At 38.5% G+C, this 13,660-nt stretch overlaps 1 protein-coding gene across 1 annotated transcript in view; it reads left to right on the plus strand.

The window, feature by feature from the left end:
• The first annotated feature begins 315 nt into the window (after positions 1–315).
• The window catches only part of POM121C (POM121 transmembrane nucleoporin C), a 33,190-nt gene continuing 19,845 nt past the window's right edge, over positions 316–13,660 (plus strand). Inside the window, exons 1-5 of the mRNA XM_019754966.3 lie at positions 316–921; positions 1,852–2,067; positions 2,383–2,541; positions 4,331–4,411; positions 5,958–6,129. Coding sequence (XP_019610525.3) covers positions 365–921; positions 1,852–2,067; positions 2,383–2,541; positions 4,331–4,411; positions 5,958–6,129 — 1,185 coding nt within the window. The 5' untranslated portion in view covers positions 316–364. The remainder of the gene's footprint in view (positions 922–1,851; positions 2,068–2,382; positions 2,542–4,330; positions 4,412–5,957; positions 6,130–13,660) is intronic.

A 13,660-nucleotide genomic window follows, 5' to 3' on the forward strand; every position in this document is an offset into this window, starting at 1 on the left:
ATTAAGAAAAGTGCCTGATAATCTCTTTGGAGAGTTTAGCCCCCTAGAAGATACCATGGATTTAGCATTACGTGAGTAGTCGCTTTCCGGAGCTGTTATGTTTAATCCGATTCTTCACAGGCTCACCTCTGGATGGGTGCTGTGCGGGTGGACACGCAGGAGGCCTGGAGAACCAGAACTCAGTTTCCAGTGAGACCGCATTTTAGCAACTGGGTCGGGTCTATGGCGTAGACAGACAGCAGCGTCTCCCCCAGCTTTTGAGCGATCGCGTCGCGGGCGTAGTGACGCAACCGGCGCGCGGTGACGCGCGCGCTGCGCGGTGCACGCTGGGATATTTAAGTCTTCTCCGCGGCGCGGAGCCGCGATGTCTCCGGCGGCTGCGGTGCCTGGAGGAGGCGAGCGGCGGCGTCCGATAGCGAGTGCCAGGGACGGCCGGGGCCGGGGCCGGGGCCGCGGCGGGGCGGCGCTCCTGGGCCTGTCGCTGCTCGGCCTTGTGCTCTACCTGGTGCCGGCGGCGGCTGCTCTGGCCTGGCTGGCCGTGGGGGCTACCGCGGCCTGGTGGGGACTGAGCCACAAGCCCCGAGGTTCGCCCGCCTTCTCGCTCGTTCGGAACGCGCGGCGTCAGCGAACACTGCTCACCTCACCTCCGGCCAAATCAGCAGTAAACGGAAACCTCCTTGGGCCGCGGACCCTCCTGGAAGGACCCGACCATGCTGAACTGCTCCTAATGGGCAGTTACCTCGGCAAGCCCGGCCCCCCGCCGCCTGCCTTGGCCCCGGAGGCCAGGGACTTGCGGGAGAGGCCTGGCCGCCACCCACCCACCCGCACCTCGCCGCTGGTTCACTCGCCCCGTCGCGTTGACCACATTCACTCCTCTCTCCCCACTCCCCTTCTCCGACCCTCCAGGAGGCTTTCCCACAGGTAAGATGTGCTGATCTTTCCCATCCCCTCCTCTATCCACTGGCTTTGAATTGAGGACTTGACTTTTAAATCCGATTTTCTTTTTCATTAAGTCCAAAGTAGATTTTGTATTGTTTTGTCCTCTTTAAACACCTTAGTGCGTGTCAGGCTTCTCCTGACCCCCCTTTAACCTTTGGAACGAGATGTGGCTGTAGGTGTTCCCTTCCTTCCAATTTTTAAAACTGTCTGAATTTTAGTACAGTATAGCTTTAGCAGAACATTCCTTAACACTAAAAATATCTCTACTTTAGGTCATATAGTATGTTTTGTTATATTTTTTCTTTGAACCGATAAGAGAAATTCTATCAGTTCGCTGAGTTGCTGAGTTCAAAGAACTCAGGAGTATTCCTAGGAAACCCTTCTTCCATTGATAAAACTTGATTGATAAAGATGAGCAAATTAAAGAGACATTTTTCATTTAGTCACAGTAGTGGAGAGATACCAGAAAATACAGAAGTTTAGTGAATATATTAGGTTCTCAATGAATACATTTAGTTGAGAAGATGAACATTTAGGTGTTAGGAACTTTTGACTTTTGGTGTATATTACTGATGATTTAGCATAAAAGATTGAAGGATTCTTGAGAAGTTCCTCCCTGCATGTCCTAACGCACACTTTTCTTCCATTGTAGTTTTACATGTTGTGGGCAAGGTTTTCAATTTCCCTCTCAAATTGTTGAAGCCCATTGTAGGGGCAGCTGTTAAGCAGCTGCCACTCTCTGCCCTTAAATGGAGTGGGGGTAAATTGCCATAAAAATACTGTGTTCTGTGTTGCTTAGAGGTTTAAGCTCTCAGGAAAATGTCTGAACCCACATGGTTCTTTAGTCAATTAAATTTTCTGACATTCTTTTAAGCTTTTTCGGTTCCATAACATGTCTCCCATTCTCCACAGGGATTGTGGAACTTTATCAGATCGGTTCCTAATAACACCTCGAAGACGATATCCAATCCAGCAGGCCCAGTATTCCCTTCTGGGGTCACTTCCTACAGTGTGCTGGAATGGTTATCACAAGAAGACTGTGCTATCTGCTCGAAATTCCAAAATGGTGTGCAGCCCAGTGACAGTGAGGATTGCTCCTCCTGATAGCAAATTGACTCATTTTCCAGTGTGAGTATTGTTTATTCTTCTATGGTCGTTCCTCTGACAAGACAACTATAAAGCAAAAAAAAAAAGAGGAAGTACTTGTTTACTTAAATGAGAAATCCCAAATTCTAGTTGTTGAACCATTTTTCTTTTCTTGTTGAACCATTTTTTCTTATTTTTGCCTTAGACTATAGCTTTAACTGCCAAGGGCATTTTCTGTGAATGCATAAATTACACTTTTGCTTGTTGGCTAGCTTCTGATTTCTAGTGACTGGAGTTTGTGCTATATGGCATGGTACTTAAAATATCTTAATGCTAGAATCTTGTCTTTCGTTGCAGGCCAGAGCAGTTAATCAGCTCAACACTGTCCTCACCATCAAGTAATGCTCCGGACCCATGTGCGAAAGAGACTGTACTGAGTGCCCTCAAAGAAAGGAAGAAAAGAACAGTGGAGGAGGAAGAACAAATACTCGCTGATGGCCAGGAAAATAAAAGAAGGTAACAGGCCCTGCAGAGTACTAAAAAAAAGACGTCCTATGTGCACTCCAGCTTATTCCCATAGAGATACAGAGGCCAGCTCCAGTTTCTGAGCCTAGTAGGTCTCCTTCTTGACGTTCATAGAAAAGCTTGGTAACAAGGGCTTTAATGCTATTCATCTCAGGTTAAGGCACAGATTAGATAAATGTTATAATTTACCTTTTCCATAAGTACTAGAAATAAGCCAACAACTATTTGTCTTGTTGCCTCATACTTTTTATACAGATATATTAAATTCTGTTTCTGAGAGAATGCTCAAAGGCTTTCTCTCACAATCTTGTGTTGTTCAGTTATGTGGGAAATCACCAGTTTAAATGTTACAATTGTGCTAAAGGGGAATGCTTGGAAAAGAAAATAAAGAATAGAGTATGGTAGATTTATTAGTAATGAGAGTAAAATCAACTTCTTTCATTGGTTTTCAATAACTTAATGAAAATGGAATAAGAAGTCTTGTTTTTTAAGCATGGAAAGAGAGGAGGTTGAAGTCAGTAATTTGAATGCAGAATTGCTTGTGACTTTCCAAGGAGTCAGTTAAGGATTCCACTCATGTTTTAATAAAACAAATTGAGCAGCCACAATATGCCGGAGCCTATTCCAGGTACTGTGGATGGAGCAGTGAACAAGACAAAGTCCTCATGGGACTTACTTAAGAGGGAGAGACAAAAGGGGGAGGGGATAATAAAATAAGGTAATTATAGATGGTAAGTATATAGAGATTAAAAAACGGTGATATAACAGAGGGTAATGAGAATGGGGCTTCTTTACATAAGGTGAACGAGGAAACGCTCTCAGAGCAGTCAGTAAACCCCACATTTGAAAATGTAATCATTGTCCCTATTACCTAGACCGAATTGTTCATAATCCACACGTTCAGAGTTGGCCATCTTTGATGCTGTAAATAACAAAATTAAGTAGGGAAGTATTAATGCATCTATATATAATATAGGAAGATCAGGTAATGATGACTAGAGATATGATTTACAAGTGAGCAATTTGAGCTAATGTCAGCTAGCTAAGCGGGAGTAGCAGGAGGCAGAAGGTATGGAGGAAGGAGAGGAAACAGCTATTCTTACGGTCCAAATAGGTTTTTCATGTTCTCCAGGGTGGTAATTTTACTTGGCCCTAGTGAGCCTATACCTGAGGAGTTCTATATTATCTTTCTTGTAATTGGAATAAGCAGTGATTGTATGCATCACACATAGGCCCTTCTTATATGTGAGATGTAAAGATTTTGCCTAACAGATTTGCTATATTAACCTCTAGAGCACTATGGGATGAGTGGGTTGGTCCCTAAAGATTTTTTTTGTTTTTAATTTGTAGATGGTAAGGTGATAAATTTGTGATTGTAATAATTAACACACCGGAATAGTTTAAAAGGTCTTGAAGTAGAGTAAGTCGTCACCTAACGTCAATAGATTGTTGGAAACTGTGACAACATATAATGACAAAACCAATTTTTCATTAGGCTCACTGATAAATAAGAGTTAAGTTCCTATGGCATCTCATCGATATTATAATAAAACAATGTTAAACAAAATGATGTTATTTGAGGATCTGCTGTATTTTCATACTTATTGCCAGAACAATCTTAGAATAAATTTTCCTTTTGGAATCTTTGGGATTTGAAGCAATCTTTTTCTTGTCTAGCATTAAACCTATGCTCCATAGAAATAGTATAAAGTTCCAGGAATAAAAGAATATGCTTTAAGAAAAAAAGTTATTTAATAGAGAGTTTTTTAATTTATCACAGGCGCCATGATAGCAGTGGGAGTGGACATTCAGCATTTGAGCCCATGGTGGCCAATGGAGTTCCTGCTTCTTTTGTGCCCAAGTAAGTGAGAATCTAGCTGGTTGACGTACACGCTATCTAGAAAAAGGGCATTGTCCGAGTTATTGTCCTATAGATTTTCCTCTTTTTTTTTTTTTAAGGAGGGCGCAGCTCAGAATGGCCCATGAGGGGATCGACCAGCAACCTTGCTGTTATTAGCACCACGCTCTAACCAACTGAGCTAGCTAGCCACCCCATCCTCTTTGCTTTTTGCATTGCTTTATTTGTTCAAGTTCAAATCTTTGAAATCAGAGAGGAACATTTTGAGTAACTTGCCACAGTAACTCTATGGCTAAATTATGCTAAGGCAAGAGGATTTGTAAATATATTTAGTAACCAAGTATGTAAACAGAAAGATCACAAGGTTTACACAGTGGATAAAATGCAACAATGTAAAATTTAAGATAAATGTTGTTTCTACATTTGAGTTTAAAATACATTTGAGGAAGAATGGATAGGAGGGAAAGTGTCTCAGAAATATGTGGGAAAAGACTTGGGGTAGCTTACATGTTTAATTTGAGCGACCAGTATAATGTGGCTGCCAAAAAAGCCAATGTGCTCCTAATCTGTGCTGACAGAAGAACGAAGACCAGAATGAGGCAGGTAAGCGGTAGTCCTGCTTTCCTTAATTCTGCTCAGATTGCCCATGGAGTGTTGTGTTTGGTTCCGTGTTCCACACTATAAGAGAGGATGTACACAAACTGAAATTCATTCCGAGTGACGCAACTAAGGCGTTAAGGGGTAGTGGTGGTGGGTGAGGGGGTTTTGAAGGTATATATTCTTGAGTACTCACCCAGAGGAGTAAAATCTCAAGGGGAATAGGAAATGAAGGAGGGAAGGATAATGGTCTTCAAAAAATTGCAGGACTGTCACATGAAAAAGAAAACTTGCTTGGTACGGCCCCAAATAGGATCCATGAGTGAAAGTTAGAGAAAATATGTTTTCATCTAATATAAGAATAAACTGGTCCACATTTGACATCACTCCAGGATATAGTTGTTTACATTGTAACAGAGATTGGATGATTATTCTACAAGAAGGATATCTAGGGAATTTTTGTTTCAGTTGGAAGCTTAGAAAAAATGGTTCCTCTTAACTGATTTTATTTCAGCTTTATTGAGGGATATTTGACATGTAGTAAACTCTGTTTAAAGTGTATACAATTTGATAATTTTTGACACGTATATACCTGTGAAACCATTATCATAGTCAAGGTAATAAACATAACCATCACCTGCAAAAGTTTCCTGTGTCCCCCTCCAATCCTGCCCCAAGCCCCAGACGTTCACTGATCTGCTTTCTGTCACTGTAGATCAGTGTGCATTTTTTAGAGTATAATGTAAGTAGAATTATGCATTTAATTTTTAAAATATTTGGCTTTTCCGTTTTGAGTTTGTCAGATATATTTAGCTGAATTGTTAACAATAAAATTAAGAGCATTATCCTTTTCTATTAAGTTTATTTAAGAAAGATTTTGTGGCCATGGATGAAGCCTTAAAAGAATGTTGACTCTAGTAACACATCTAACTATCTTTTTCCCTTTTATTAGGCCTGGGTCTCTGAAGAGAGGTCTCAATTCCCAGAGCTTAGATGACCACTTGAATAAGAGATCCCGCACCTCTTCTATGAGTTCCATGACCAGCACATATACAGGTGGCATCCCTAGCTCCAGCCGCAATGCCATTACCAGTTCATACAGTTCTACTCGAGGTGTCTCTCAGGTACATTTCTTCTTTTGGCATGAGCAAAATGGGTTCCTAGCATTAATTGATTAGCCAGTGTTTACTAACCACCTCTGTCGGATATTGGGACTACCTCTAAACTAACAGAAGATACAAATCCTTGAATTATAACTATAGGTCAATGGGACAGAATAGAAAATTCATAAAGTAAACCAGTATATATATGGAAACCCGATACAAGACAGAACCATTATTACAGATAAAGGGACAAAGGATGAATAATTTAATAAATGGTGTTAATTGGATAGAGAAGGTAGATTGAGTCTGGATTGCATTGGGTTACAAAAGAAATTTATCCTAAAGGCATTGCAAATTTAGTGAAAGGTTTAGAAATAAGTAATTGTAATTCTTTTTTAGAAAGCAGATGTCGTAGAACATAGGGAACAGAGCAGACTTTGCTACCAGACAGACTTGGGTTCAAATTTTTGGTTCTGACCCTTTAGTAGCTGTAGTGCCTTTGGCAGGTAAATCACTTAAGTCTTTCTCTCATCTCGAAGAATTGTTGTAAAGATTGAAGGTAATGTTTGAAAAGTGCCCATTACAATGCCTGTCAACAAATGGGTACCCAGTTACATAGTATTAGGGGAAAAAAGTGTGTGGAGGAAGATTTTAGAAAGGAGAGAAATTTTGAGATAAATTAATCAATCCAGAAGGCTCTCATAGTAATATATTAGGCTGGTGCAAAAGTAATTGCGGTTTTTGCAATTTTTTTTTTTTGCCCCACCCTTTAAACCGCAATTACTTTTGCACCAACCTAACAAATGCAAGATGAGGGCCTAAGCCAGAGCAGTTGTGAGAATGCAAAGAACAGGGTAATAATAATAACCTTCACCTTGACCACTTATTCTGTGCTAAGCACTTTAGGTACATTTCTTCTTTTAATCAGCACAACAGGTCTGTTAAGTATACTCATTATCCCTATTTTTAAAATCTTTTTATTATGTCAATTTTCAAATGTATGTTCAAGGAAAGAAAATACAGTGAAGAACCTTCATGTAACATCAGCAGTTAACAGTATTTTGTCAGTCCTGTTCCATCAGTAACCCCACATTTTTGGTTTTGCTCTTGTGTTTTAAAGTAAATTGCAAACATGTCATTTCATATATAGAAGTATAATACTTTAGTGTTTCTTTAAACTTTTTTAACATTAATAACCACAATACTATTATTATTCTTAAACAATAATAATTATATTAGTTAATATCTCTTCATGTTCAAATTGCCCTTATTCCCCCAAATTGTCTTTAGTACAGTTACTGTGTGTCAGGGACCAAAAAAATCAATTCATTACATTTGGTTCATATGTCTCTTAGGCTCTTTTAACCTATAATGCTACTGCTGCTCTTTTTTTCATGCTTTTGAAAAATCTGGATTATTTTGTTCTCTAGGATATTCCACATTCTGAATTTAGTTTGCATTGTCACAACGCCATTTTAACACACACTGTATCCCCTCTTTTCCTTGTAAATTGGTAGTTGGATCCCGAGGCTTGATTAGCGTCAAGATCAATTATTTTGGCAGAATATTGCATAGGTGGTGCTTTGTACTTCCTGTTGCATCACATCAGGAGCACCTGATGTCTGGTTGCCTCCCTTTTGTGATGTTAATATTGATCACTGGGTCCCAGTGTTAATGTCATACGTACATTTTAATTTTCATATGAGCTTCTCATCTGAAGGTTTTAGCAGCCATTTATCATCTTTGCCTAGGTCCATTGTTTTATTGGGTTGCAAAATGGTGATACTCTAATTGTGTCTCCTACATTTATTAACCACAATTCTATGTAGAACATACCCTAACTACGGGAATGACAGGATGAGAAGACACTGATACCATAGCTAACTCCAAAGGTGACCAATGAGTGTTTCGCCATTGTTGATAATCTTTTCCAACCCAGATTGAAGATGGCTATTTCTTCAAGTAGCCCTTGGTTTTTCCAGTTGGAAATGATATTTAGAAACTATAATCTAGATTCTAAGACGGTTAAGATATACGTATCTTCCCCAATAAATTTAAAAAATAAGTTAAAAATAAAAAAGATATATGTATCTTCTAGAAAGGACTTTAAATCATTAGTTTATATCAATATTTCAAATTCAGATTTAGGATTACAGAATTTCGTACATAATTTCTTTGATTTTATAGTTTTATGTATTTTTACACAAAAACGGTTCATAATTACTTATTTGATTGATCTTAGTACACATGATTTCAAAATAACAATATCAGTGTCATTAACAGTAAGACTTAACAAAATCATATTAAGAGTTATTTATGATTCATTGTGTCACTAATGTATATCTCTCTATGGATACCAGAAGTAACGGTAACTAATTTGAAGTAACGTAAACTAATTATTCTCAGTTGGTTATACCACCAACCTCATATATACTGTTGACCCTTGAACAACGCGGGGGTTAGGGATGCAGACCTCCCTCCATACAGTTGAAAATCCACATATAACTTTAGTCAGCCCTCCATATCCGATTGAAATTGTACTATCTTCATTCCATGATTGGTTGAATCCACAGATGTGAAACTGCAAATATGGAGGGCCAACTGTACTATATTTATTGAAAAAAATAACTAGATCCACACAGTTCAAACTGTGTGTAGTAAGGCTATTGTTCAAGAGTCAGCTGTCGTAAGGTTCATTTGTTCACTATGTTTTAGGGATTTCTGTGTTTTTGGTGTAGTTCTTTCTAGTTATGTGAAATACTTAAATTGTTCCAAAGAATATGTAATAAAACAAGATACACTCAGAGAAGTCCAGTTTCCATCTGTTTCCACTCTACATTGTTCCCTTCCTCTCCATTTTTACTTTTTGGTTATCCTTTCATTGTTTTTTTAAACTATGCAGTCAGAGTCTATATGTAAACCCCCACCATCTAATATTTAAGGTAGTAACATATATAAGTTTGAGCCTTGTTTTTTTTCACTTACTATACAAAGTCAAATATAGACATTCATCTCTTGTTTTATTTTATTTTTTTAACAACTGCATAGTTACTCTTGTCCTCTTGAAAACATGGGGTTGTTTCAGTTGTCTGCTATTACAGATAGTGCTGCAAATAATACTTTAGTTCGTAAGTCATTTCTTACTTTGGCCATTATACTTCTGGGATAGATTCCTAGAAGATAGAGGTTAGAGGTTAAATGTGTGGGTAATTTTGCTAGATGTTGTTCATTTCTCCTCTTTAAGTATGTACCGTTTAACATTCCCATCAGCTGTGTATGAGAGAGGTTATTTCTCCAGTCTCACCACCAGATTAAGCTGTCATAGCTTTGGGGTTTTACCAGTTTGATAGGTCAGGCATAGCATTTAATTTCTGTCTCCTATGAATAAGTTTGAGCAGCTTTTCATATATTAGAGAAACATATTCCAAATGAACTAAAGATTTACATGTAAAATAGAAACTGTGGAAGTATTTGCAAAAACAGGCTTCTCACGTATTGCTGGTGTGAGCGTCAGTTGGTACAGCTCTCTAACGGGCAGTGGGGCAGTAATTATCGGCATGGGAGATGCACATGCCCTTTGATCCAGGTTACTTTTAGGGCATATACTCAGAGACATATACAAGGATGTTGATTTCAGCATTATTTTAATACCAGAAGCTTGGAAACAACGTATATGTACCTTTTCAGGGGGCTGGTTGAATAAGTTTAAGTACTGTGTAACTGTTAAAAAGGATAAGGCAGCTCACTAGGCACTGATGTGAATGATCTCAAAATACATATAAAAGACAAGGTGCAGAACTCTGTATAGTGTCCTCAGTCATTTGTGCTGCTGGTTTCTTTAATCTTTAATGTGCATAGAATAATTCTGACAGGATATATTAGAAATTGGTAATAACCTACTGAGATGGAACGGAAACTTTTTACTGTGTACTCTACTTGTTGGAATTTGTAACATGTGCTACAAGTATTATCTCTCCCGGTTTCAAAAAATTTTTTAGGTAAAGTGAAATACCCTGTCTTGGCTATACCCCTCTCCATCACGTCTCCGTGCCTGTTAACATTCCTACTGTGTGAGCAAACACTGATGATACACAGAACATTTTAACTGTTTTACGTAATTGAGATCATAGCATATGTGCTTTTTTGCATCTTTTTAAATCATTGTATAGTGTATAACATTCCATGTCATGTCATCTCTTTTTTAATGGCTTTAAAAAATGTAGAGTATACTGTGCAGAAAAATAAATAGAAGTGTATAGCTCCATGTAACCACCACCCAGGTTAAGTAGTAAATCGTTTTCAACACCCACAAGCCCCTCTCATACCCACTCCCAGTCTACTCCTTTCCTCCTTCCTTTCTGAATATTAGCACTATTTATATTTTTTCCTGTTTTTGAACTCTATATAAATGGAAACATAGAATATGCTTTCTTTTGTGTTTGATTTCTTTCACTCAGGATTTTATTTTTGTGAGATTCATCCAAGTAGCAGTAGGTTTTTCAATTTCATTGCTGTATATTGTTCCATTGTATGAATATACCACAATTAATTCTGCCATTGGATATTTGGGGTTCCAGTTTGGAGCTATAATAATGCTGCTATGGACATTCTTGTGTAAGTCTTTTGGTGCACATACATAAAGTAAGTATGTTCAGTTTTAGTAGATGTGGAACAGTTTTTTAAAGGCTGTTTCAGTTGACACTCCTACCAGTGCAGTAGAAAATTTTTTTCCTGGAGTTACACATCCTCACTAACACTTGGTGTTGCCGGTCTCTTTAGTTACTCATTCCAGTGGGTGTCAAGTAGTATTTCATTGTGGTTTAATTCTGTTTCCCTGGTTATTAATGAGAAAGAGGTATGACTGTTCATTGGCTATTTGTACATACTTTTTTTGAAGTGCCTGTTCAAGTTTCTTGGCTCTTTTCCGTTAGGTTTTTTTTCTTATTTTATATGAGTTCTTCCCCCCCCCCCCCCCCCACTCCAGTTCAAGCCGCTGTTTCTCAGTCTAGTTGTGTAGGACCCAGCTCCCTGGCCCATGCTGGTGTTATGAGCCTTGTGCTCCCCCACGGCTGAGGCAGTGGTCATCGGTCGGCCGCTCACAGCGGCTCACCGCAGCTCTCGCTGGCTGCCGGCCGCTCATGGCAGCACACGGCAGCCCGTGGCAGCTCACCTCTGGATGTTCACAGTCTTAGCTGTAGAGGGCGCAGCTCACTGGACCATGTGGGAATCGAACAGGCGACCTCTGCGTTAGGAGCACAGCACTCCAACCACCTGAGCCACCAGGCCGGCCCTAACTTGGCAACATTTATTGAAAGAACCACCCTTTCCCTCACCTTTCTGCAGCACCACCTTTGTCATAATTTAAATGTCCATATATATGTGGATCCATTTCTAGACTCTAGACTCTGTTCTCTTCCGTTGGTCAATTTTTCTACCCTCTTGCCTGTTTTTCTTTCCACCCTGTGCTACACAAAGTTTGATATCTACTAGAATAAGTCATCCAACTTTATTTCTCTCATTCCTCTTAAAAATTATCTCGGGTCTTGGCCCTTTGCATTTCTATGTAATTTTAGAATCAACTTGTCAATTTCCACACCAAAAAAACACACAAAAATCTTGCTGATATAGTGATTGGGATTACCTTTAATCTACCAGTTATTTTGGAGAGAATGAACATTTTTACAATATTGAATCTTTCAATCCATGAACATGGTATATCCTTCATTTATTTACATCACCTTTAACTTCTCTGTGTAGTGGTTTGCATATCTTTATTAAATTTATTCCTAGGTATATGTTTTTGATGCTATTATAAATAGTATATTAGAAGTTTGATTGTTACTGATGTATAGAAATATAACTGGTTTTGGTATTCAGATATTTAGAAAATTTGCTTAATTCTGAATATTTATCTGTATATTCTTTAGGATATACATCATGTTGTCTACAATAATGAGTTTTTTCCCTTTTTTTCCAATCCTTACATTATTTGTTTGTCTTACTGTCCTTGGCTAAGACCTCCAGTACAATATTGAATAGAGGTGATAGCAAACATCCTGGTCTTGTTTTTCCTAATTTTAGAGGGTGTACTTTCCACATTTCATCTTACATACGACGTTTTATGTAGGTTTTTATGTCAAAGAACCAACCTTAGGACCCACTCTGTTATATATATTTTTCTATTTCTTTAATTCCTGCCCTTGTAGATATTATTTCCTTCTTCTTTCCTCGTATTTGATTTGCTAGGATTTCTTTTTGACTTTTTAATACGGATTTTCAGATCACTTGGTTTGTTTCTTTTCCCAGCCTTTTCTCGTTTCTAATGTATGCTTTTAAACTTATACATTTCCTATAATCTCAACTTCAGCTGCATCCTACAAGTTTTCAAATAGAAGTATTTTTCATTTTCATTCAGTTCAAAATATTTTCTAATTTCCATTGTGATGTTTTATTTGACTCATGGGTTATTTAGAAGTACATTGCTCCTTTTGAGGGCTGTGACTAAGTCTTTTAAGCTGCCCCAGGAACCAGAACTGTTGGATCCCCTCCTGTATCGCATCCGGTTGCGATCAATAAAGGCTGTTAGTACTTTAAAAACAAAAAGGAAAAGGAAGGAGGGTAGGGGAGGGAGGGAACGGAGGGAGGGAGAAAGGGAGTGAGAGAAAGAGGAAGGAAGGAAGAAAGAAAGGAAGGAAGAAAATTGCCTAATTTCTAAGCAGTTAGAAATTCTCTAGCTATTGATTTGTTACCTGTTTTTAGTTTAATTCTGCTAGGTCACAGGATATACTCATATCAATCCTTGAAATGTTTTGAAATTTGCTTTATGACCCAGCACATGTTTAGTTTTGATAAGTGTGTCAACTTCACTTGAAAAGAAATTTTATTATGGGTGCTTAGTTGTGGTTTATCTTCCTTGGAATTTGTTGTGTGGCTTGATCTCTTTTAGTGGCTTTGAAAAACTCTCAGCCATTATCAATTCAGATATTGTTCTGCCCTACTTTCTCACCTCTCTGGTATTTCAGGACATGTTAGACCTTTTCGTTGTGTCCCATGTGTGTCTCTTCTTGTATTTTCCATCACTTTGTCTCCCCAAACTTCAGTTTTTCTGTTTCCTAGTTTACTAATTTCTTTCAGCTTTGTGAAATCTGCTATTTTAACCATTCGTTGCATTCTTTTCTTAATTAAATATATTGGGGTAACATTGGTTAATAACATATACATTTCAGGTATACAACGTCATAATGCAACATCTGTATATTCCATTGTGTGCTCACCACCCAGAGTCTCATTTCTTTCCATCACCATGTAGTTGGCCTCCTTCTCCTTCTTTGTTCTCCTCTCCACCCTCCTTCCCCTCTGGTAACCACCATACTGTTGTCTGTGTCTATGAGTTTGTTTTGCTTGATTGTTTGTTGCTTTCGGTTTTATATCTCCCATATGAGTGAAATCACGTTCTTGTCTTTTTCCATCTGACTTATTTCACTTAGCATGATAGTCAAGATCTGCCTATGTTATCGCAAATGGCAATATTTCATATTATTTTCTGGCTGAG

The sequence above is a fragment of the Rhinolophus sinicus genome, chromosome 3 (assembly GCF_057876585.1).
Source record: "Rhinolophus sinicus isolate RSI-liver-muscle chromosome 3, RSI-T2T, whole genome shotgun sequence".
In the NCBI taxonomy this organism is placed as follows: domain Eukaryota; kingdom Metazoa; phylum Chordata; class Mammalia; order Chiroptera; family Rhinolophidae; genus Rhinolophus; species Rhinolophus sinicus.